The 27,913-nt window shown below is 35.7% G+C and overlaps 1 protein-coding gene across 1 annotated transcript; it reads left to right on the plus strand.

Annotated features, from left to right (window-relative positions):
- The first annotated feature begins 516 nt into the window (after nucleotides 1–516).
- IntS6 (integrator complex subunit 6) lies at nucleotides 517–26,379 on the plus strand. Its single transcript, XM_089727607.1, has 16 exons — nucleotides 517–842; nucleotides 940–1,017; nucleotides 1,444–1,683; nucleotides 7,797–7,977; nucleotides 12,180–12,385; nucleotides 13,850–14,032; nucleotides 14,538–14,690; nucleotides 15,286–15,516; nucleotides 15,651–15,842; nucleotides 17,277–17,486; nucleotides 18,060–18,260; nucleotides 19,571–19,873; nucleotides 21,319–21,433; nucleotides 22,702–22,856; nucleotides 23,583–23,709; nucleotides 24,514–26,379. The coding sequence occupies exons 1-16, from the start codon at nucleotides 726–728 to the stop codon at nucleotides 24,741–24,743; spliced, it is 2,922 nt and encodes a 973-aa protein (XP_089583733.1). The 5' UTR covers nucleotides 517–725; the 3' UTR covers nucleotides 24,744–26,379.
- Nucleotides 26,380–27,913: the final 1,534 nt, after the last annotated feature.

Consider the following 27,913-nt stretch of genomic DNA (forward strand, 5'->3'; position numbering starts at 1 on the left):
GATGTAATGAAGTGGTAATTCGTTGTCCTTTTATGGAACATAGTTCTATGAATGTTTTGTTTGCGGGTTCTCTTTCCAGTGATTTTTAAGGCACTTGACGATCGATTAGGAAATTGAATTTTTTTTCTATCGATTCAGCTTGTCGTCAATTTTGAGAACATGCAATACATATTTTCTATATTTATATTAAATAATAAAATTGTGATATATTTTTTCATTAGTATTCCAGAAACTTATCTGCTATACCAACTTATTTTATATTTGTGAACATTTTATGGTTCTTTTAATTATTTTAAACTGATTTTTTACTTAATAATTACATTAAAAACACAGAAAAAGACATTCAAGATAAATATATTATTATTCTGTTCCAACAGGGTGTCCATAAGACAACTCTCTTTTTTAATTGGTTCAAATATTTGTTTACATCCAATTATTTAAAATACTTGGAAGTTTTAAGCACATTCTTGTAACATTAATACGAAAAGGCGAGATTTGCCGAACCAATCTTTCTATTGAACACCGACGTTACCCGAACGTATGATTAGGTCACGTGGTACTTTTGGAGTCTTCGTGGCGTAGCTTGTTCAGCTGCTCGTCGAAGCGGCTGTCGGACGGTCGCCTCTCAGCGAGCCTGCGTACGATGTAGCGGCCATATTTGTTCTTATTATAATAGCGTGCGCATATTTTAATGTATTTTGAAGGACATTTAGGCAATTTCCACGATGACTATAATTGTATTTTTAATAGATACATCTGCTTCTATGAATCAAAGAGCTTATTTGGGCGGACGCCCAACATTACTCGATGTAGCCAAGGGCGCCGTGGAAACGTTCGTAAAGGTACGTGCAGTGTCATCGACTCGTCAGCCGCCTCGTTTTTGTGATCGATTTGTTTATCGCGTGTTGGTGTACTGGACTGATCAATTTTGTTTTGTAGGTGCGTCAACGTTCCCCCGAAAGCAGAGGCGACAGGTATATGCTTTTAACTTTCGAAGAGCCACCCGCGAACATCAAGGTTAGTATGTGAGAATATACACGTTAAACATTTTCTACTAGTGCTACATCTGTGGGCTGTCTTAAGTAATTTGTGCCATCCTTGCATAGCACAATACTCTGAAATTTAGAACATTGGAACATTACATACTTTGAAATAATAAAAGATATTGAAATAGACAACACGACGTAAACAGGACGAACCGCCGCCGTTGCTGCCTTCGCGTTAGCGCTGGCTCGCTACGGAACGGCGCTCTAGTCGCACGATTCTATTGGTCGAAATCGTGCTGCTCAACGAAATGGCGTTTTGGTGGGGAAATTTGAAATCTTATCACTGGAATAACCAGAATGAAATTTTACAATCTGAAACTAGCAATTAATCACATTAAGTGATCATTCTATGAATTAAAGATTATAATTCAAAATTTGTCATTAATTTTTGTTGCAGGCTGGTTGGAAAGAGAATCTGGCTACATTTATAAATGAATTAAAAAATCTACAATGTTTGGGTCTTACAACTATGGGTGCTGCCTTGAAACATGCATTTGATGTTTTGAATATTAACCGTATGCAGACTGGCATTGACACATATGGCCAAGGCAGATGCCCTTTCTACCTTGAGCCATCAGTTATAGTAGTAATCACAGATGGTGGCAAATTGTCAAGCAATGCTGGCATTCAGGAAGAGGTAACTTAATGTTTACATTAATGATGTAAATGATGTTAGAGTCAGTTATCACAGATCAGACATTATATATTGAAATAATTATCTCATAAATTATAACGAATTTTTTTATTACATTGGCGGATGAGCTCACGGCCCACCTGGTATTAAGTGGTTACTGGAGCCCATAGACATCTACAGCGTAAATGCGCCACCCACCTTGAGATATAAGTTCTGAGGTCTCAGTATAGTTACAACAGCTGCCCCACCCTTTAACCTGAAATGCATTACTGCTTCACGACAGAAATAGGTGGGTGGTTGTACCTACCTGTGTGGTCTCAAAATAGTCATAAAAACACACTTAAGACTTTAGTCTTATAGTGTCTGCAATTATTACATTTGTTTTTTAAATTTATCTTGGAAAAGGGGATGCATTTAAAAAAGAGAAGTTGTTTAATCTTTGTGATAAAAATTTAATCAATAGGGAATTATTGTTAGATACTGGAATAATCAACACTGAAAATATTGAACATATGAGACTCGAGTTTTACAATGTCAATTATTATAAATCTTTTTAATTGACATTCAGGAAGGGTCATTAATGAGATTGGAATGATAAAAGAGAATAATTTTATCAACAAAATAATGAATTTATTATTAACATAATTAAATAAGCATCATAGTAGTAAACGGGTTTCTCAATACCTGTAAATCAGCACAAATGTTTTGTTTGGGATAGGATTATGTAAAAACAAAAAGAAAATAGTTACAGAAAAAATTGTATTCCATTTTGGATTCAAGAAAACAAGTAAGAGAAAATTCAGCTTGATTGAAATAGAATATAAACTACTTTTGTAGTTCTGTTTTAGCCGATCCTTTGACAGGGAATCATTGGGGTATGTGTGCAAGTGCTATAATATCTCGTATATTAAAACTTTAATAAACCAAAGGAAAATGGTAGAATTTTTGATGATTATTACTAAGTTTACAATCTCTTTAATGTTAATGGGCATGCCTGTATTTGGATGGTATGTAGTGTTCCACTTAAAAGTATTTCAACTGGTAATTCTATCTTGAAACTACCACCCAGAATGTGCATTTTAATTAATTGCGCATGTTGCAAGTTTTATACGATCTTCGCATGCGAGAGGTCGCAGGTTTGAGATTGGGCACGTACCACCTAGCAAGTTCCGGTGTCTAGGACAGGATAACTAATATTGCGACGTAGTTGTGATTTCAACCTTATATTTAGAAGTGGGCGGTCATATTCACGTCGTGTTATATAGGGACTACGATAAGCGTTAACACCTCATGAGCCGAACTCGTTTGCTTATCAATCTAGTTAAAGAATTTTTAGTTTTTCTTTGTAGGTAAATAACGTGAACTGTGTTCACAAGTGTTCGAGCGTAAAAGTTAACTTAAATTTGTATTCAGTTGGAACAGCGCCCCTAGAGGCAAACGTAGGCAATCGTTGTAACTCCATACAAATTTGAGTTAACTTTTACGCTATCGAGAACGTTAAAAAACTCGCACTAAGCACACGGTACTCTATTAGATCATTTGGGATTTAATGTCATCGGCCGTATTTACGCTTAATGAGTTATCTCGTCCGGCAGCGTAAGTATTTGGGCAAGTGCGTAATGGATTAGGTAGATTCTGTTGTTTCCGAAAACTAAAAACCAAATATGTGGAATAGTTCTATTTATTAAACAGAGTACTTTGAGTTTGAGAGAAATTTTCACTCTATCGTTAAAAGTGAGAAGTGACTAACACAAACAACGCAAAAGGTCAGAGGGTCAGGCAGCCTATCTGGATAATTGAAGATACTCATGTATTTGACCAGGGACATTACTTTTACTACTACCTTCCTTATCAACCGTCAGTAGTGTTAGTAGTAGTTCTTAGTATCTTAAATACAGAGCTTGGAATTAGTCCTGCATTTATCCCCCGCAATTATCCACCAATTATTGTCTAATTTGAGTTTTTAAACCAAAGGCACAACTTACTCACCCGACGTATTTTTTGTTTTATTCTAAATTTCGGTACACTTGTGTAGCGCTTCATAGAGCACAACTACCCAAATATCGTACCCTATATTGTACTGCTAATAGTTTCGAGTAAAATACACAGCAACTTTACGGAACTCTGATCATAAGGCTCAATGTAAGGCGTTTCGGTTTGAAGGCTGGGGCAGCCGTTGTAACTATACTGAGATCTTAGAACTTATATCTCAGGTGGGTAGTGCATTTACGTTGTAGATGTCCATGGGCTCCAGTAACCACTTAACATCAGGTGGGCTGTGAGCTCATCCAACCATCTAAGCAATAAATAAAAAAAAAAGTAGGTACATACATGAAAAACAAATATATTAGTAATAATATGGCGTTCTAGTGTAAAAAGGATTGTAACACATCAGGTAATTAGTGCTTAATGAAGGAGTAAGTTGCGTGGACGTTTTAAAAGTATGATTCATATTTAGCATCATCCGCCGTTACGGACTTGTGAATAGGATTTGATATAAATAGTAACGTGGCAAGATTAATGAGGATACCATGCGAATGGTTGAGATTGTTTTCTAACAATTTCAAGTTAAGCATTATTAAGATCGAAATGTAGGTGTACTTAGGGCAGCTTACGGGCCCATTAACCACTTAATATCAGGTATGAATAGAAAAACAAACAGTTTTTCAAATAAATAAAAACGTAGAAGACATAACTCGTTTCAAATTATATAAACCCCATGCATTTGCGTTCGCGGTCAACGTTAATATAATTAAGTGAAAACAGTTCTATCCAACCGTTTCATTAGTAAGCAACCATTCTCGTAGGACCTAAAACTATTCGATTTCTGTAAACAGCTGTGTTTTGGTTTGTGATTTAGTTTTCACCGCAGTGCCCTATGAATTGAGTTATATTTACTAAATATACTCATAGAGATGTTCAATAAAAGGCAATTTTTTACCACTTTTGTATGTATATCGCTGGTAGTCTTCCGTAAACACAGCCTATTGAGTTTGAGTTCGCCGGATCTTCTCAGTGGGTCAGGATTCCGATCCGGCGATAAATTATGCGAAGCACTGCTCTTGCTAGGGCTAGTGTTAGGAAATCCTCTCAGGTTGAGCCCGTGAGCTCATCTACCCCTCTGCGAGAAGCTAGTATAGTCCCTTAGGCTACCAGTGAATAGGTAGAACAAAAAGAAGGAAAGTCCATGCGACGACTCAGTGGCAGAATTCAACAAAAAATATATTACATACTCGTGGGGACTCGTAAAATGCATTAACACGATTATTAATTACGCTAAATTAAAAAAAACCTTGTATACACTTGCTCACTATTCAGTGCAATGTGGTCAAGTGATAACCAAGTTAAATTAAGTTAAGTGGTGGCGTCGGGCATTCGGCGGTATCAGTTAACATTTTTGATATTATCTTATCTAATATTTTGGTTTGTGGTGTAACGAATTTTAAAGTTTAGTCTTGGTCGAAAACAAGGTTTGTTTACAATTTAAAAGGCGGTCACATTTCCCTGTTTCTATCCATACAGTTGTGCGTACGCTTGAAGCGACTCACGCTCGATCTATTTCACGTTGATGATACCTTATCAGAACTAACGTATTACGCAAATGTCAATCATAAAAAAAAAAAACCTAGAATAATAAATTAAAGAACCGATGAGCTCAAATTGCTTAAATAATATTTAGAGCTGATTAGGATCTCGAAGAACGCAACTTTTGGAACGTATGCAACTGTTGAACATGATTGTGGAATATTAATAATGTGGATAATAATTAATCCTACGTAGAAGGAAAAAACCTACTTAATTAAAACTACTTTTAGTCGCGGAAACCGAAGAAAATACTACTAAGACACCCAATTTAAATTGTCTTGAATAAAGCTATGTTACTAAATAAAAATCTAATACTAAACATCCATTTTATACATTAGTTTGTCTCTAGTTTTCGTAGACAAGTTACTGTTTCCAGGGAATTTCATTTGCAAACTGACCTTTCATCTAAGTATATACCGACTCCCGATCTCCATTTCTCACTGCAAACTAAACATCAATAAACTTGCTTATTCAGCAGCACTGCAGAGTTTTATTGAGTGGTGGTGTGGGTTAACTGTGCATATATTGTGCACGGTGCTTCGGTGTAAAAGCGAGTGCACTTTCGTATCGATACATGCCAAGCGAATTCCTTTCGTTATTGAATTATAAATAAAGTTCCAAACGGAACTTCCTTGATTGTGGCCATAGCCGACATGGCACAAAATTTATGCTCTTAATTTGCTGATAAACTATGTATACATAAATAGACATCGACTCGCAAACCAAACCAGTTTTAGTTTGTCAACCCGTATTTTTTTAAATGACAAATTAAGTCATAAAGGATGTCAGTGATAAATATAAATTTCGATTATTTGGTGAACTACTAGAAACTAGTAGAAATGGTTTTAATGGACGTTTTGAAGTTAGGACGCGAACACTTTTCTCGTTAACAGATAAATGAAACATAACACCAAGCAAATAAATAGAAATAAAATTCATTGAAAAACTGAAACATTAGCCAATTAATGTTTTTTGCGCAATCTTAGCAAGTACCTAACTGTAGACGTTGTACATATTGTAATGCACAATTTTATCTACAAATGTGACCAGTGAAGTAACTTCATTAAATTGTTTAATTTTGTAGTTTCATTGATATATTACATTGTTAAAAAATTGAAGTTTCATTTAAAAAAATTCGTTAAATCTTGTTTATTGTTTCAAACTGTTAGGGTGCTTAAAATTTTTATCAATATTAAAATTGTTATATAATACTAACTTTTTGTTACGTTTTCATGCCCAAACCACTGAACTGATTCGAGGAAACTCGTGCTCGCCCACATCTTATGTATGTATGTGCGCGATGGCGAAGCTACGAGCGATAAAATAGATTAAAAGTAAAAAAAAATTTTTTTTATCTCAAACTAGCGACCGGCTCTCGCTTCGCTTCGGAAACATGAATTTTTTTGGATAATTTACGACATCACATTAGAAACCTCAAAAATAACAGTATTTCTCCACTATTTAATGGATGTTATTATACATAATAAACCTTCCTCTTCAATCACTCTATCTATTAAAAAAAATCGCATCAAAATCCGCTGCGTAGTTTTAAAGATTTAAGCATACATAGGGATATAGGGATATGTCCCTATATCCCTATGTATGCTATGGATCTATATCTATCTATGGATAGCGACTTTGTTTTATACTATGTAGTGACATATCATTTAACTGCATGCTCAATTGAATTACAAATGTCTCTAACATACATATCAGAAAGCGTAAATAGTTATTTTAACGAAAAGACAAAACCGTTTTAATTTTACAATAAAACCTCACTTGATCGTGTTTACGAGAGAAACCTTTAGTGGACGTAAAGTAAGACTCGGGCATTTCATTACTGAATGTTTTCGAAAGTGCGTCACATTAGCGAGTTCATCTAAATGTCATTCGTTCGTTGCATAACGAAGTACGGAAATGCGTTTGAAAGACTTCCACTTATTGTGTACTCACATAATTTTTTGTTTGTTGTACATGTCAAAATCTTACATGACACTCCAATTTGTTGCTTATGGTAAAAAAATCACAACTCCCCGTTTATTAGTCAGAATTGGTAAATGCGCATATGTAGTACCTGACGTTAAGTGCTTAGTGCGAGAAAACTACTTAACATCAGATTGGCAGTGAGCTCGTCGTTAGAATCACATGTTGCAGTGTTTTTTTTAATTTATTGCTTAGGTGGGTGGTTCAGCTCACAGCCCACCTGGTGTTAAGTGGTTACTGGAGCCCATAGACATCCACAACGTAAATGCGCCACCCACCTTGAGATATAAGTTCTAAGGTCTCAAGTTACAACGGCTGCCCCACCCTTCAAACCGAAACGCATTACTGCTCCCCGGTAGAAATAGGTAGGGTGGTGGTACCTACCCGTGCGGACTCACAAGAGGTCCTACCACCAGTAAAAACATGAACGACGAAACAAATCTAGAAATAAATAAAATCATTAGTTTTCTTCTGCTACGTTTAGTATTAGTTGTGCTGTTGTTTATTTTGTGTCTATATAAGTATTTACCTATGTACATTTGTTCCAGTTCAACTTGCCCATGAATTGCCCTATTCCCGGCTCGGAGTTAACCCGGGAACCGTTTCGGTGGGATCAGCGTCTGTTCTCCCTTGTTTTGAGACTGGCCGGCACTCCGGCCGTAGAACGGGACACCGGCCTCGTGCCCTCCGATACGTCACCAATAGATGCCATGTGCGAAGTTACCGGAGGTGAGTACTGATAATTCGTCAAACCAATAGGTGAACCGATTTGGATTGTTTTTCATTTAAAAGCTGGCACTTTCTCACATGTTTTATTGTATTTTTGTTATATAAATAAGAGTAGTGTAATAAATGCAAAATATTGCTCGAAAGATTCAGGCTTAGGTATTATAAATTTCTTCGACCAGACAATAGGTAGAGAGATAGCGGCCTCAATAATTCCTGTCCTGATTTGCTCTCTCTCTCTCTTGATCTCAGACCAATCGTGGCCAATGAGGCTTGTGGCTAAGAAGCAGGCGGTCGCTCGTAAAACTTGGCCAAATTGACCTACAACATGAGTACATGCTGTGCCAACCTCCCACCTACTGGGATATCGACAAGTTACTAACTTTTTGCATTATTGCGTTCTTACTATTGGATACTCGCGTATTATTAATATATACCCAATAACTATTTATATACAATATTATCTTGATTTGCGCGAACCGTAACTTCATGATTTTTTAAAATTTTGTCGATTCTACTTCGGTGTGCTTAGTGCGAGTGTTTTAACGTTCTCGATAGCGTAAAAGTTAACTCAAATTTGTATGGAAATGGATCAGAGCCCCTAGCGGCAAACGTAGACAAATGTTGGAACTGCATACAAATTTGAGTTAACTTTTACGCTATAGAGAACGTTAAAAAACTCGCACTAAGCACACTGATTTTAATAATAGGTCAAAGCAATAATTGTACTTTACTTGGTCCCTGATACGAGTTAAAATGTTTCAAATTAATCGCACAAATAAAAGTTATTGAAAATTACGTTGAAAGATTCCGATGCATAGATACAGGCCAAGCCAATGAAAACGTGTTTAAAACTTTCGAACCCTGTACGAACAAGAAGCACTCGAAAGTTCTGAAATTGTCAAATGAATAAATTGAAAACTTCCAAAGAAGATCTAAATGGACCGATAGATATCAAATTCCTTCAAGAGCGGACTTGACAAACTTTGAATCTTAGACTTCAGCTAAAACTGCTTTCGTCTATTTTTATAAAACAATAATCAAGGATATTACCTCCAGGCACATGTTATTAAACGTGCCTCTAAAAAGTTAGTCTATCTTTCTCTATTGAGTGCATTAAAAAGTTTTGCACTGTTTTAGAGGGCTTTTTATAATTTTTTTAGTGCTTAAATGGGTGGAAGAGCTTTGGGTCCACCTGGTATTAAGTTATTACTGAAGCTCATGTAACTCAACAACGTAAATGGTGCTATACACCTTGAGACATGAGTACTTTAAGTCAGTCTTACATTACAACGGCTGGCCCACCCTTCCAACCAAACTATTACTGCTTCACGGCAGAAATAGGCAAGGTAGCGGTACCTACTCGTGCGGATTTACAAGACGCCCACGTTCTTTCCATCACGCTTTTTACTCCGTCTCGACAGCCAGACATACACAAAATGAAATTATATTCCAAATAGGTGACGTAAATTGTATATCTAACCATGAAATTACTTATACGGACAGTTTGAGTTTTAGTCTTCAATTTCCAGAACATTTGAGCAACAATATCGATTTTGTTTATTATCGATTTTAAACTCGTGATATTTCATTTAGCCTATTTACTCAATATTTAAGATATGGTCCTTTTCCTATGAAGTGTTTTATAGTTTTAAAAGCGGACCTCAACATTAATTTTCACGTGTTCCTATAACGGCATAGTGATTAGCATCAAATTATATATTGTAGTTCTAGTGCTCTGTTTTTTTTTTCAATATACACATTTAAAATTTACATTTTAATGATGTCTTCGAAACTAATAATACAATTCCTGTTCTATGACTTAAATATTCTGAAATGCATTTGTGTTGTTAAATTTTGAATGAAATGCCTTTTAAACCGATGTACATATTATTCGAAATCTTGGGATAGCATAAGCCCTTTCAAAACCTGTTCGACTAGTTTTTGTTTTCATATAGTCAAGGTTTTTGTATAAATAATTCAGTGTTATGTAGTAGGTTTTTCAATGTAATGTGTAAGTATGCAATTAAAATATGTGAACAAGGCAATGAATTTAAATTAGTACCAGAAATGTATGTTTCGAAAATAATGTAACATATAAAAATATGTCAACTCATTCTTTTAACCTACGTTCGTTGCAATTCTAATATCGAGATAAAGCTAAACGCCATTAAAATATTATCTTGGGCCAGATTGATTTCAGGTCGAGCATTTCGTATTGTCACTGGTTCTAATGTATTATATACGCGATTAATCCTATTAGATCAATTGTTTGATCTCTTTTAAATCTACGTTCGTTGCAATTCTAAAATCGAGATAAAACTGAACGCCCTAAAAAAATTATCTTGGACCACATTGATTTCAGTTTATTAAATCGAACATTTCGTATTATAACTGGTTCTAATGTTATTATATGCGCGATTAATCCTATTAGATTAATTGTTTGATCTAATGAGTGTAGTCGGCGCTGTGGGAGGAACCACAAAATAAAAAAGTAAACAAACTGCAAAGAAATCCTTATAAATTCGAATTTTGCAAAAAGTAAAACCGACTTTAAGCTTCTAAACTCGAGATACACAATAGAAACAAAGGGAACAAAACAGAAACCTTCACTGTTTTGTAAGTTTTGAAGAGGAAAATTATAACGAATAATGACATGCGTACGTTTGTTTACAAATTTTAAGGAGTATTATTTACACTGCCGCTTTATGTTGTCCTTTGAAGACAGCCCACAGACCCGAGGGATTCCTTCTTAAAAAAATGTAAACTTCATCTTCCATAGTTTAGTACATTTTATAATACGACCCTCTTGAAAGTAATCTGTGACTGTTTACATTGTAATAAAAGGCTCATCGGTGATGCCTTCTATCTCATTTTATTATATTATGTGTTTTCACGTAGACCACCAAATCTTGATCTATTGTTTTTCGTATACACCAATCATTGAGCCGCTCGCTTATATTGTTTGTCAACAAATGGTTGTTGTTGGACATGAAACTTGAGTGAGAAGGCTTATTACAACCGGTACTATCTATTATCGTTATCTGATATCCTGTTGTATATTTCGTAAAACTATTGTAACTTTTAATGTATTGTAGATTTTTTTATGGCGTATGTATGTTTATTGTATTGTGTATTGAGCATGACGTGGGAGGAGCTAGAACAGTCTGCTTAAGACCGATATAAATGGAAGGATTTGATTCGAGCCCTACACCCCAGAAGAGGGTAATAGAAAACAAAGAATAAGAAGTATGTATGTAGGTTTGTGTACGAGTCCATAGACATCGTAACTAGAATATCGCCACCGGCCTTGAGGTTAAAGTCTCAACTGTATTATATAATTGTCTATGAGCTCTGGTGACCATTTAAAACCAGACAGGCCACGAAGTCGTTCATCCAAATAAGAAATAATTGAGGAGTGACTTTTCAAAACGGCTTATTTCGGGTTTCCAATTTTACTTATTTTTTAATGCCAATCGGGACTTGTGTACACTCACATTGTATGACGTGAAGTGTTCGGTTCTAAAGTAGTTAAATCTCGAAGAAAATGGCCATAGAAAATGCTTTCCGCAACAAAATAGCTTAATTCACTTTAATTCTTGGCCCTACTAATTATGATAGGAGTTTTTTTCAAAATGGCTCATTTCTAGAACATTTTGTAGGGAAATTTTGTTAATACGTATCAAAAAGGCTTAACAACGTAACAAAATGGCTTATTTCTTAGGAGTGCTAAAACAAAACATCTTATTTCTTGGAGTTTGCGACTAAATGGCTTATTTCCTTAAATCATATGATAATAACTCATAATTTAGAGCATTAAAAAATAATATATACACTGTGAAACGATCTATTAACCTACCTAGATTATGTACATAAAAGTTTGTTACTAAAAATGTTCATGTATGAAAAGTTTTCGTATTTTTCTTATTTCTGAAAAAAATGATCATACAGAAATAAGCCATTTTGAAAAGTTTTGTTTTGTGCCTAAAGTATAAATAAATAAATAAATAAATAAATAAATAAATAAATAAATAAATAAAAGTCACTCCTCAATTAATAAATAATAATTATAAAAATATACATTTAGTAAAGTGCCGTTGTATATCTTCGGTAGGAATGTTAATTTCCCACGCGATTGCTATGGTTGATCAAGTTTAAACTACGCATCATTAAAAGAGGGGTTCATATTTATTTTGTAATTTCAGGTCGTTCATACTGCATCACGTCGCACCGTATGTTGATGCAGTGCATCGACAGCTTAGTGCAGAAAGTGCAGAGCGGCGTCGTTATCAACTTTGAGAAGATCGGACCGGATCCGCCTCCGATCGACGGCGCCGCCGGCCGAGACGACCAGGACGAGGTCAATCACGACACCGAAAAGGAAGTGGACGCCGACGCCGACAGAAACGGGGTGAGTTGTTTTGATTTTTAATACGCTTTTATTAGCTTCAGACGTAGGTATGCATGTTAGTATCTTACGTAACGGAATCTTTGAACATGATTTTGACCCCCTTCAAAACGTCGGATTAATTCGAAATTTTGTATACTTATTAAGGACTGATGACAAATCAATATTAAAACAAACAAAAAAATAAAAAAATTGATATTCAAATAAAAAATGAAAAAAAAAGTTAAAAAAACTAACAAAATACGCTTTTATATAGAAAATCCAACTAAAAAACAGAACATAAATTTTAATGAAAATAATTAAATTTTTATAAATTAATTATAAAAAGTGTTTTGTTGGATTTCTATAAAAGCGTTTTTTGTTACTTTTTTTAAACTATTATTTAGTAATACCTATTTTCCAAACTCAAAACGAACATAAGTTCAATAAACGAGTGCCAAGTTTTCATATTCGCAAACGACAATGGAATTTTGGTCTAAATGAATTATTGTTATTTATTTTTGTGCTGGCAATAAAACAGTCAGACAGACAATTTAAAAAATGCATCGTTTTGAAGTTAACGTCACATTTTTCAATAAACTATAGGAGCTCACGTTCGACCTGGTGTAAAGTTATGGATAGAAAGCCCAAAAAGTTCTAATATAATAATGAATTACAGTGATGCAAATTATTTTGCTATCATGTTACCATGTAAAAATGATACTGAAAAAAATCAATAATAATGAACAAAAACAATTGTAATGAAATCAATCATAACTGCCCCAGTCATGAATTACAAAAGCGATAAGAAGATAATACACAAAACATTGATATGACTGACATAATAGTATTTATCAAAGAAACGGACAAGTATTTTACCAGAAACAAAAATTTATAAACTAAATAATTGTCTTTAATCCCATAAAAGTATTTTAAATTTTTTAATAGTACCTATAATTTATTGTGTAGATAAATGTAAATTAAAAAACTTGTACGCATGTAACTTGGTGTACGTGAAAGAAGTTAAAATCCTTTTGTAGTTTGTAGTGTTGTGGTTTTCTTCATTTTTCATCCTTAAATCAAATTTCTCTTGTAATAGAGAATGCTGTGTTTAAGACAAACGACCTAGCCAGCTTGTCTTTTACCTTCTCTCAACGGTCTAGTGGCTCGCGAGACGCGAGTTGTGTTTGAGTTCATCCATATGACTTGGAACCGCTGCGTTCATCGACAGTGCGTTTCCAGAGGTATTTTTTGCCACGTACCATCCGGCTATGGAATGAGCTCCCCTCCACGGTGTTTCCTGAGCGCTATGACATGTCCTTCTTTAAATGAGGCTTGTGGAGAGTATTAAGCGGTAGGCAGCGGCTTGGCTCTGCCCCTGGCAATGCTAAAGTTCATGGGCGACGGTAACCACTCACCATCAGGTGGGCCGTATGCTCGTCTGCCTACAAGGGCAATAAAAAAAAACTAAACTTTGTCCATTTACAGCGTTGGAATGGTGGCTCGTATCAGACCAGCGCGAATCAGAATCAGAGTGGCGGCGCACCGCAGGCGTGGCACTCGTGTCGTCGACTCATCTACGTGCCGCGGACCGTCGCCCAGAAAGGATTCGCTGTAGGCTTCTGGCCAATACCGGAGTCGTTCCGATCGGATCCTAATGCACCCACTCTGGTGAGTAATATTTGATGCATCTACAACAGCCTTTATTGGTTTACTACTGGACCTAGAATTTTTTCCTCAGAACGCGTCACTAATCTTGTGTTTTTTTTTTATTATTAATTACGTTAATATCCTATTACGTTAATAAATGACGAAAGTGTTTACCTAGAGAATAGCTCTTGAATTTGTTCTGTGATGTTCGATAATCCATAGAATTAGATGTTGTTTCTATAATTATTGGGCCAGGAAGGGCCACAATTGAGTAAGTGTAAAGGTATATTAAATATAATCATATTATCGTATCTTGATGAACTTAATGAAAAAAAATATAGTATATCCAACTTCTAAGCATCTTAACGTACTAGCACTCATGAATGTAATTCTACTCTCTTGACTTAATCTAACATTGCTGCAGTCTCTCATATAGTGTATTTGAGAAAAGGACAAAAAATACTAAAATAAAAATAAAATATTTAAAAATAAATATAACATAAAATATTTAAAATATAATTTTCAGCCACCTCGTTCAGCTCATCCAGTTGTAAAGTTCACATGTTCAAGCCAGGAGCCGATGGTCATCGACAATCTTCCCTTTGATAAGTACGAACTCGAGCCCAGTCCGTTGACACAATTCATACTCGCCAGAAAGCAACCAACAATTTGTTGGCAGGTAAGAAAATATTTACATATGTGAATACTTAATTTCTGTAGTTACTAATCAACACCAGTATAAAAGCTACGTAGCTTTATGGACCGATAATTTCTTTAAATTGTCCTATTCAAGCTGTCCAGACTGTCTATGTTAAGCTTATATCTTTAAAAATACGTATGTTAAGCTTATATCTTTAAAAATACGACAAATGACCTAAACATATTTTAAATATTAAAGGTATTTAAGTAAAAGATCAACCGAATATGCCTATATGGTTAAATCAAATTTACTTTTACTCAACAGAATAGTAATAAAAAAAAAGTTTTTAAAGTGAAACTTCTTTAGGCGTGTTGAGAGTAAATTTTAACTCGTGACAGATTCGTTACCGCTAGAAAGAAAATATACAATTTAGGAAGAGCGAGAGTGAGCAAAATAGACAGAGCGTATCGCGAACCACTCGACTGTGGAGAGAGGGAAAATACGATCTAGGTCGTTTCTCTTATACACATTTTGATTACGGGCGTCGGCCACTAGATGGCTTGTTATTAGTTTTTCATTGCTCCTGTAGATGGCAGTAACATATTAACTATCCTTTATTTAATTTATGTTACAGGTGTTCGTGGCAAATAGCGGGTGTAAAACCTCAGAAATGAATCAACCATTTGGTTACTTAAAAGCGTCAACGAACCTAACTTGTGTGAATCTGTTCGTACTACCCTACAACTACCCGATGTTATTGCCGTTGCTCGACGATTTGTTCAAAGTACATCGCTGCAAACCCACGCCGGAGTGGAAAATGGCCTTCCAACATTATTTGGACCGCATGCCGGCCTACTATGTTGCTGTAAGTTCAATGCATTACTGTTAATGTTATCCATTTGCTGACTAACTTTATACTGGATTTAAAAAAAAATAGGAATTAACACTATTGAACCAGTAAAACTCAAAAGTAATTGATGCGATTTATTCACCTTTCAGCCTCTACGAAGAGCCTTAACGAAAATGGGAGCTTCACCACAGCTGCTTCAGAGCATCATACCCGACACTCAGGATAATTCTCTGAGTTTTTCCGTTCTCAACTATTTGAAAAGACTGAAGAATCAAGCGAAGATCGAATTTGAAAAGCTCTGCGCTGATGTTATTAATAAAGCCAATAGTAACAATCAAAAAGTGAGTACACATTATATTGTGTTCTATAAGTATACATAATATTCGGTGTGGCGTAAATTGGGTGAGGCCTATGTCCAGCAGTGGACAAATGTGGCCTGATGATGATGAATACAAATATATAAAACTACAAATAATTTAACTGATACATACATATTAAAGAATTATTGTTCGAAGTTAATTGTTAAACACTTGGTGCCAAGGTTGGTTCAGTAAATAGAAATTATGTTATAGTACCGACATAAAATATAAGTAATATGTGTAAATTTATTCTGAGTAATGTGTCAAACACGGGAGTTTCGAATTATTTACGAGAAGATCAAGACTAAACCTTTAATCTGACTGACATCAAGCAATTTATTAGAAATGATGACCTCAAAAATCATAAATTCTTGCCTATAAGAATCCGGAATCTAATAACAAATTCATTTAAATTTAAACTTTACTTTAACACTAAACATACCATAATGGTCAAACGACCCATTTTGAACTTTTGCATTGAAAATGCACGTATCCATCTTATTGCTTTTGCACATTTGACTTCATGACTTTTTCTTACCAATTAATCTACAGTCTATCAGTTTTTATACTATCTTTTTTGTTTGGTTTTGTATATTTTGAGTAATACTTGTCGTAAATCTACTTGTTATGGTAGAAATAGGTTAAGTGTAAGTGTTGGTATGATTAGTGTTAATTAAATTAAGGCAAACCACAAAAACACGATATTTATATATTTTTAATAATTTAGTAAAATCGAATATTTATTTATTTTTCCGATCTTGGTCTCAAGCTACACATTCAATGTATGTTGGATGCGGCTAAATCTATTGTTAAGTGATCTACTAATTTAGCCATAGATGACGTCATACCTAAAGAAGGTGCTGCTTTGCAATGTTAGCGTAGCAGCTTAATAAAAAATATTAAATGGAATTATTATTAGCTTTGCATCCAACTTCGTTCAACTTTTCGCGTGTAGCATAACTTAATTATCTATATATTAATATGTGAAGCAAAAACTTTGTACCCCTTTTTACGAAAATTGCGCGGACGGAAGAGTATGAAATTTCCCACACTTATAGAGAATATAGAGAGGGAGTGCAGAATGCTAATTTTTTTTTTAGATTATGCCTCAATAATACATTAATTCAATAAAAGAAACATGACACACTACCATGTATTTGACATACACACATATACTCTTCGTTTATTGTCAAATTTTTGTTATTGTTTAAAGTCTGTGGTAAAATTGAGAACAGATTAATATTGTTTGTCTATAATGTAGTCTTGGCGAAATCTGTAATTATAGAAGTAAAATAATAGTCTTTGACAATATAACCATAATAAGGTTCAAACTTATAATTTCAAGTAATTAAAGTCAAATTTCGACTACCGCGGGACCACTAGTTATTATTAATGCAGCGGGCTTGCAATTTACAGGGAGCTGAAAGTGTTCGAGTAATGCCACGGTCGCCTCTCAAGAAAGACCTCACGACCCACCCGTGCCTTCAAGATAAATTTTCCGCCTTACGTGATCAACTCAATGAGTTTGGCGGCTTCGTGGTAGGACTCTCGCGGGGTCGCCATAAAAGCGGAGCCCACACATACCGTAATCCATTCGATATACAACGGAGAGATCTGTTGGATCAAGTGAGTTGAAAATTTTAATATCGCTACCCATACGACACATGATTTTTGCATGTATCGATAGCGAACAGTGACGAGCGTACGGCCCCTCTGATGATAAGTGGTTGGAATGAATGTCAGAAAAGCCAGGGTCATAGCCAAGTGGTTGATATGTTTGACTCGTTATTTTTGTTCGAAAAATTTATAATGCATTTAAAAAGATAGGAAATATGAGATTGGAAAAAATTACGTCAAATTGTGCAATTGTGCATAAAATACGTTTTGTTTAAGTTATCTTCTGGTGATAGATTGATAATGCAATTGGCGCTTTGACCTTATATCTGGGGGTGCGTGGTGACATTTTTCTTATCATGTCAATTGGATCAGGTAACCTCTTTACACCAGGTGTACAGGACCGTAAGCTTGTTAACCCATCTACGCAATAAATAAACGAAAAATCATTATTAATATGTGAGGCTGACCTACTGATGTGTTCTGTTCTAATAACAGTAACGTGTTGACCGTAAGACATCCCAACCAATACCCAAGTGTTAAATTAAAACTATACAATTTTAAATACTACCAACTTATCCGCAGGTGGTCCGAATGCGAGCCAATTTCCTGCAGCCCTCCCTCGCTCACACTCGTCTATTAGACGAAGACAGCGCGCACTCCATGCCGGTCGCGCAGATGGGCAACTACCAGGAGTATCTGAAGCGGATGACGCCGCAGCTACGAGAAATCGAATCTCAGCCAGTTCGACAGCACATGTTCGGGAATCCATTCAAGATTGACAAAGTGAGTTTTTATTTTATTATTATTTACCGAGCATGCAAACGTGCATACGGCCTACCTGATGGTAAGTGGTTACTGTCACTCATGGACGTCAGCAATGCCAGGGGCAGAGCCAAGCCGCTGCCTACAGCTCAATAATCTCCACAAGCGTCGTTTGAAGATGTGATGAGAGTGATGATGAGCTTGGAAATTTTCATTCTTTACCTTAATTTAAATTAAATACGCTACTAATATCTTATCTTATATACTAAGTATATACTAAGCATATATTAAGTACGTAATGATATACTAAGTTATATACTAAGTATATATTAATATATACTAAGTTGACTTTATCTTAAACAATACATTCTGATCGTGATTTCGAAAAAATAAATACAGTTATCGAATACTAAATAGTGACGTAATTGAAGCTAGACATACTTTTTAGGTTTTTTCTATACAATTGTATTATTTGTTTTTTTTTGTTAGCAATTTTTTTTTATTAAATTTTTATCTATAGATAAAAAATCGTTAGAAATTGTTTTCAATACCTCCATTGGCTTCTTTCTCATTACATTTTATTTGAGATTAAGTATAATCTAATCTAAATCTAATCTAATGTTTTATTTACGATTAAATATCGAATCGAAATGTTGATCAATAAGTCTTAGATCGTAGATTAACTTAAGCTTTTGTTTCATTTTCGTCAACCCTCAACGCATTCGTAAAGTATCGAGATCTTCTGACTTTCGTCGAGCAAGTTTCTCACTATTTTTTGTTTCATAGAAAGCGAATCGTAAATTTTAAATATAACAAATCAAAGAAGTACGTTATTTGGATGTTAATTTTGTCTTAATTAACCCGTCTCTAATCTCGTAATTAACTTTCTAAGTAAATTTATCTCAGAGCTATATTCATGCTTTAAAAATGATATGTTAACACTCGCTTAACCAATAAAGGATGGATTATTAATTCCCGCCAAAAATGTATTCTCGTTTATATCTCTTATTAGATACAGATATCTCGACGATAGCTGTTTCCAGTTTCAGCTCATGTTTCCACTAAGCCAACATGGTGACGTCACAAATCATAATGTGCATCACTGTGTTTGTTGATTTATATTTGAAATCGATCAGTACTGGATTTGTTTGATAAATAGAATTGTCGTTTATTAAATTGTACTGTGGAACTATGCACGAGATAAAACTGTAAAAATAGTCTTAATTGTAGTTGCAACTCGCGAAAACCGAAGATAATATTATTATCTGTATTAAATTTAATTACTTAATGTATGTAAAAAAATACTTAATGTCTCTTCTGTTCTCTTGCAGCGCATGATGGTAGACGAAGCGGACATCGACCCCGTGGGGGGTACGGTGCGAGGCGGGGCGGGGGGCGGGGCGGGCGGCAAGCGCGGTTCCGACCTCCCGCGGATCACCCCACCTAAACGCAAGGCGGGACCTCTCCCGCAGCACGTGGTGGCGCGTCGTCCCTCCTCGTCCCCAGCCCCGCCGCTGTCCCCGCCCGCGGTCCCCCTGTCCGTATCCCCGCAGCCGGCGCCGCTCGCGATTAGGCGCCCGACATCACCACTAACGCCCTTGCCATCCGACTTGCCATCGGGGCGACCACCCGAGGTGAGTAGAGTAGGCTTTAGTGTTTATTACAAAGGAAAGGAACCTTTCCAATTAATTTTATTTCAAAAAAAAACGACCAATTCTAGCCTAAATAATTCGATTTGAAGTGGTATATCGTCGTAAATTAACTCACAGACACAGCCCACTGAGTTTCTCGCCGGATCTTCTCAGTGGGTCGCGTTTCCGATCCTGTGGTAGATCCTGTGAAACACGGCTCTTGCTAGGGTTCGTGTTAGCAACGTCGTCAGGCTTGAGCCCCGTGAGCTCACCTACAAGCTCGGCGAATCTAGAAATCTCCTATGTGAGTCGACTATTATCAAAGGCGGCAATCTGACTTTTGGACAATGATTGGTAAATCAGAAAAACGAATTATTGACTTTGTATTCCATTGGCAGTCACAAAACTCTTCGGAACGACATCTTAGATAAATAACAGGTTAACTATTAACCTTTATTTAATGCAGGTTTTGAACCGTATTCTTTGAAGGAGACGATTATATTCAAATAAATCTGTATTGACATATCAATAAAAAAATTTTGTCCAAATGTACAGATTGCCGCCTTTGATAATAGACGACTCATGTGTATAAACGTTGTTTTCGAGAAAATCTAATAATACTACCTCCTGGAAAAAAAATGCAAATATTTTTTTAGCACATAGGATACATGTGTACTTTGATCTACAATAAAATGCAAACCGAAAATTACGATTTTTTTAAGATTGACGCGCAATAAAGTGATTTATTGAGATATGCACATGGGAGTTTTTGCTGAGTATAGGTATTCAAAATAACTTTCATAATATATGAAAACATCATTTTGTCATCAAAATATCGCATAGGAGATTTTAAATTTGCAACGACGATATCTATATATTAATACGTGAAGCAAAAACTTTGTACCCCTTTGTACGAAAATTGCGCGCACGGAGGAGTTTGAAATTTCCCACACTTATAGAGAATATAGAGAAAGAGTGCAGAAACTTAATTTTTTTTTTAAATTATGCGTTAATAATACATTAAATTAATAAAAAAAACATTACACACACACACACACACACACACACACACCACACACACCACAAATTGAGAATAGATTAGTATTGTTTGTCTGTAGTGTAGCCTTGGCGAAATCTGTGGTAATAGAAGTCTTTGACAATAGAAATCTAATAATGTTCAAACTTATAATTTCAATTAATTATAGTCGAATTTCGACTACTGCGGGACCACTCCTACTCCTCCTCGCGTCGTTTTCCTCATTACTGAGGGTCTCTCCCGTACGATTTCCCTCCATCTGCTGCGATCCTTAGCTTCATGAAGAGCATTGTGGAAGTTGATGCTTAGAAAAGATCGTATTTGGTCCGACCATCTCGTGGGACTGCGTCCTCTGGGACGTTTGCTGTCGGACCACTAGTATTGGTAATATTATATGTCTTGTATATTCCAGGAGCCTCCAAACTTGGACTCGGGCGGGTCGGTTTGCGCGGCGCCGTGTCCGTCCGCGCCCCCCCTCGCGCCGCCCGCCAACCTGCCGCCCGTCGTCAAACCATTCCTCAACGGCGGTCAGTTACATCTCACTTCAAACTTCAATATACCAATAATACTAATACCAAAATTTCGTTATTAATCTTTATGGACGATAAAAAGGAGAGATAATGATATCTTTGGAATAAAGGGGAATGCCCTCTCTCCATAGTGTGCTGGGCACAAGATGGACCTCAAATCTATATAATAATATATAAAAATTAATTGCTGTTCTTTAGTCTCGCTAAAACTCGAGAACGACTCAACCGATTTGGCTAATTTTGGTCTTGAATTATTTGTGGAAGTCCAGAGAAGGGTTAAAAGGTAGATAAATATGCTCGAAATTAAATAAAAATAACAATTTTATTTTTTCTTTTGATGTGTCCCCCGTCGGACGGATTCCTTTTGTTTGTTTTAAGTTTATTTTATACGAAAGTTTAGGTCTTTTATTTATTGATTGAGGCACTACGAAGTCTGCCGGGTCATCTAGTATTATTATAAAAATGAAGTGTTTCAAATTCTTAAATGTATTGCATTTAAAAAAAAAAACGTTTTGAGGTTAATTTTCTATATGAAAAAGTGTCGGATTGTGAGATACTTCAAAAAATTTTATAATACACAAAATATTGATACGACTGACATAAAAAAATTTATAAACTAAATAATAGTATTTAATCCCATAAAAGTACCTTAAATTTTTTAATACTACAAATGTTTGTGTAGATAATGTAAATAAAAAAATTTGTACGCGTGTCACGTGGCGCACATGAAAGAAGTGAAACTTCTTTTGCGGTGTGTAGCATTGTGGTTTTCTACATTTTTCATCCTTAAACAAAATTTCTTTTGTAGTAGGGAATGCTGTATAGAAGCTACCTAGCTCGCTTTGTCCTATCCCTCTCTCCACGGTACTGGTGGTAGAATGTCTCGTAAGTCCGCATGATAAGGTCCACCCCGCCTATTTCTGCCGTGAAACAGTAATGCGTTTCGGTTTGAAGGGTGGGGCAGCCGTTGTACTATACTGTGATCTTAGAACTCGTAACTCAAGGAAGGTGACTTCATTTACATTGTAGATGTCTATGGGCTCCGGTAACCACTTAACATCAGGTGGGCCATGAGCTCGTCCAACCAACTAAGCAAAAAAAAAACTGCTGAGTGGCTCATGAGACGCTCTGTCTATTTTCTTATTCTCGCTTTTCCTAAATTGTATCTTATCTCTCTAGCTGTAACGATTTTATTCTCAACACGTCTAAAGAAGTTTCACTTCGAAAAACACAACGTTGTATTGATGATATTGTTCTTATTGCAGACGCGTACAGTAGTCCGTGCAAGGCTCCGCGGTCGCCGTCCCCGCCCACCGAGACGCGTTTGGACTCGCAGGAACTTCAGATCAACGCGATCCTGCAGGGGCTCGCCGCTCAGAACGACGCTCAGAACTCACGAGCGAAGAAATGGAAACGGAAAGTAAATGACTTGTTAATATTCATTGCTCCAGTAGCAGTTTTACTGTGTTTTTTTACTGGTGGTAGGACCTCTTGGGACTCCGCCCGGGTAGGTACCACCACCCCGCCTATTTCTGCTCTGAAGCAGTAATGCGTTTCGGTTTGAAGGGCGGGGCAGCCGTTGTAATTAAACTGAGACCTTAGAACTTATGTCTCAAGGTGGGTGGCGCATTTACGTTGTAGATGTCTATGGGCTCCAGTAACCACTTAACATCAGGCGAGCTGTGGGCTCGTCCACCCATCTAAACAATAAGGTCCCAAGGTTGTAAGTTTGATTTTCGATTGTAAGCTAGAATTGGAATTGTCCCTGATACTGTTCACGATTTAGTGTTTCTTCAGGTTTAAATGTGTAAGAACGGTGGTTTATTAACTGTTTAGTATCTGTGAAAGTGCAAAAATGGGGGAAAATGAAACAAAGCCCTTGAACGTAATTTCTCTGGATCCTCCAAAAAGTCCACTGAAAAAGTCTCAGTAAATGACCACCATTTTACTGAAATTATATTTCATCCCATATCATGTCTCAAATCAATCAATCATCTTCATTTCATTTCATTTCACTCCTTATTATCCTTTTTCATAACAATAAGAATATAAATTACAGTAAAACATGACTTAAAGGTCTTAGTTGTTAGGTCATAAAATGCCTTAAAAAAATAAACTCAATGAAAATTTGTATGTTTGTTTGTAGAGCGAGAGATTGGCAGCCCAGCCGCCTGCAGTGCCTCAACCTTCGCGGAAGGAGTTAGCCGACATACGTCGACACAACCTCGACGTGAGGGCGCAGGTGTACCGCGCCGTTAGACGACCCGGAAGAGGTAACATTACATTTTAATCATTATTTTTAACATTTACTGGTGGTAGGACCTCTTGTGAGTCCGCACGGGTAGGTACCACCACCCTACCTATTTCTGCCGTGAATTAGTAATGCGTTTCGGTTTGAAGGGTGCGGCAGCTGTTGTAACTATACTGAGTGAGACCTTAGAACTCATATCTCAAGGTGGGTGGCGGCATTTACGTTGCAGATGTCTATGGGCTCCGGTAACTACTTAACACGAGATGAGCTGTGAGCTCGTCCACACATCTATGCAATAAAAAATAAATAAAAAATCATGAGTAACGAATAGAACATACATAACAGACAGTGGATTAAAAAACACGATCAGTAAGTATGCTTAGTGCGAGTTTTTTAACGTTTTCGATAGCGTAAAAGTTAGACCAATTTTGTATGCAGTTGGAAGAGCGCCCCTAGCGGCAAACGTAGACAAACGATCCCATTCCATACAAATAAATATGAGCTAACTTTTACGCTATCGAAAACGTTAAAAAACTCGCACTAAGCACACTGTTTTTTTTTAGTTTTTGTGAAATATTTATCTCTAAAAATTATTCTCATATATTACGACACTTCTAGTATCTTATATGAGCCAATATATATCACTGTAGATATGCATACATATATAACCGATATATAACATTATATTTTGTTTCTTAATTTCTGTATTTTTCTCTTAGTGAAGTACCTTTATTAATTTCATTGAAACTAAAAAGAAGAAAGTTTTTCGAAGTAGATTGTTTTCTAATAATTTTAGAAGTAGCTAATGACCAAATCTTTGTTTCAGATTTCACTAAACTGTTTGAGCACTTAAAACAATTGCAAGGTACTGTGGACATTAAAAAGGAAGTGTTACGTGATGTGATTAACGAATCCTTAAGGTTTAAAAGGAAGGCTCTAGCGAAATTACTAGAAGACTTCTTGGCCGGATTAGAGAAGAACGGAAGCAGCGCTTCCGGTACGATCAAGCGTTTGAACAACAGTGCGGTTTACAACAGTGGTGCGAATCATAGCTAGTGACGACAAAAAGTCGTGTGGACGTTCCATTAACGCGCCCTCGACGTACACTAATAGTCTGCTTAGAACGTTTGGAGCTCAAACATTATTAAAAGAATGAAACTGCTTTTGTTGCGGAACATTACCCTCGTCCTCGATTAATTAAAAAAAATAAAATGAATTTATCGATTTTTTTAAAGAATGTCGCAGCCCTATTGCAGTGGCGTGCCGATGTTACACAAAGCAACCGACCGACAATTGGAAGCTGGTTTTTGTTCTTTTATTTTTTGTATGCGAACGGAGCAGTCTTGATTCCACCAGGTACTAAATGCTTACTCGCGTTCATTGACAACTTGAATAGTACCAACGATCTTGAAACGTGTATGTAGACGCTAACCCTAACATTCAAACCAGAAAGTATGACTGCTTACCGAAACTGACAAGATGGTGGTACTTTCTCATGCATGCTCATTATATACCCCATACCGTCAGCAATTAAGCAAACTAATTTAATTTATCTGGTTTTAATATTTGTAACATGATGCTATTCCTCGCGAGAATCGTTTGTGAAAACACGTGTTAGAAACGTATTTATTAAAGTTCTTTTTTTGTTTCGTTCTTTACGTCAGTTTCGTCACTTGATAATCGTGGACGAAGGGCCTTAATATATTTTTTTTGTTTTGTTGAATTACTTTTGATTGGTATTTTTAGGTTTCCACAATCCGCCTTTTGTTTGTCTTCGTAAGTCGGTATCTTGAAAATACATAAATTCTCACTGCACCGTTTCCTATACCAATGACAGAAGGGCATTTAATTGTATTTCGTTGTAAAAGTTATGACTGTATGCTTTTTATGTTTTTTTTTTTTAATACATCGTTTTTACAAATATGTTCTGCGTTTTCCTTTTCTCTGAATATATAGTTAGTCCTTTACGACAAAAATATCATAAGACAAAATTACCAATCGAAGAACTACTTAAGAATCGTCTTAATTAAATCACGATAAACGGAACCGTATTGTCAGTTGTCGTTTGAATAAAATACGCCTTCGAATCAATACATACCAAATGTTTTAATATTTAAAGAGATGTCAAAATAGTTTATATAATGACCACGAATGTCTTAAGTTTTATTTTAATTGGAAAGTTCGGTTATTCTTGATTTGTTTATTTGTGTGACGTTTTCGTATCGATTTCATGTTGAACGTCTCTTGCGCGGGTACTTTGTAATAGACGAGCTAACTATAAAATTATTTCACTTAAATTGGAAGCATATTTTTAAAAGAATTTAAATATGTCAAAAGCAATATGCATTTTAAGGTGTTACGAAGGTGTCTTATATGTGCAAATCGTTGAATATTATTTGTAAATAAATAACTGTATGTAAATATATTTAGTTTTTAATGATTATTACCAATGAGAAATATAAGTAGGATGTTTATATGCATTGGGACCGTCAGCGAGGTCGGATGAATATTATAATCTTCAATGAAATAGTAAATTTTGGTCGTTTTCTAGACCGATCTCTTAAAAGACGAATAAAATTGGCTTTATAAATTTACAATGAAATGTTCGATCCGACTGCGCTGACACTGTTCGGTCAATTGTAAAGTGTATTATAATATTTTTTAAAATAAATTATGATCCTTATTGGATTTATTTTGTTTGTTTTTTTTTATTCGAATTTTGACATTGACAGATTCTTATTAATCAATATCACTTATTATTTATCATTTATTTTTAAGGGATTTTATGACTATGACCTTTAAGTCATATCTTATTATAATTTATATTCTTATTTTTATGAAAAATGATAATATGGAGTGAAATGCAATGAATATGATTAATTTGAGACATTAATCAACTGGGATGAAATTAAATGAAATGAGATGATATGGGATGAAATATAATCTCAGTAAAATGGTGGTAATTTTCTGAGATTTTTTCAGTGGACTTTTTGGAGGATCCCGAGAAGCTATGTCAGGCTTTCATTTTCCCACATTTGTGCACTTTCACATATATTAAACAGTTAATAAACCACCGTTATTACACATTTAAACCCGAAGAAACACTAAATAGACATAATAAAACAAATCGCACAACTTCACTCCTCGCGTTCCCGCCAAAAAGTCCTTATTTATCATTATTTTATTCAGTCATATTACTACTTCCAATGCTTTACAGTTATATTTTCGTAGTCACGAACGCATGGTGCGCGTTCACGTAAAAGTAGTTTTAAATAGTCTACGACTGTTGAGATCCCAGGAATAAATTAGTATTTTAATAACCTTATATGGAATTGCAAGCGATCTGCTTGTACTCAAGTATTACGTAATGAATAGCATTTAAATATAATCAAAATAGTTATTTATGACTTTGTAGCCACATAGTCATATTATAGTCCATAATACAATTAATAGTTCGTCAATGTTATAACTTTTTTTTTATTACTTAGATTGGTAGACGAGCGCACAGCCCACCTGGTGTTAAGTGGTTACTGGAGCACATAAACATCTACAACGTAAATGCACCACCTACCTTAATATATATGTTCTAAGGTCTCAGTATAGTTACAACGCTACCCCACCCTTCAAAGCGAAACGCATTACTGTCTTACGGCAGAAATAGGCGGGGTGGTGGTACCTACCCGTGCGGACTCACAAGAGGTCCTACCACCAGTAACAGTTTAGCAGGTAACTTCAAAATTTAATATAATTAAACAAAATGCGATCATTCTTAGATCGACGAAGGAGCTCACGGCGCACCCAAATTTATGTGGTTACCAGTGTGCCTAGTGCGAGTTTTTTAACTTCTCGAATGCGTAAAAGTTAACTCAAATTTGTTAGGACAATTCTCGCACTAAGCACACAGACCCCATGGACTGCGTAACGTAAATGCTAGCACCGAATTTGAGACATGAGGTCGAAGTCTCAACCGTATTTTCCTAGCCTTTAGACCAGAACGCGAAACTTAAATTACCTAAAAATTTAAATTAAATTTAAAAAAATCCGATTACTCTGATGAAAGCGCTTTTGGCCAAAGGTAAGTCCGGTCTGATATTAATAGCTAAACATTAATTACTGAAATATAGGATCATTGGTTATAGTGCTCGTAATGTCCTCGTCCCAGTAACCTCTCATTATTATACACGTACGTCGAAAAAAAACCACATCTATACAAATATTATAAAGCT

This window comes from Bombyx mandarina, chromosome 05 (genome assembly GCF_030267445.1).
Source record: "Bombyx mandarina strain Sakado chromosome 05, ASM3026744v2".
NCBI classification, from domain to species: Eukaryota; Metazoa; Arthropoda; class Insecta; order Lepidoptera; family Bombycidae; genus Bombyx; species Bombyx mandarina.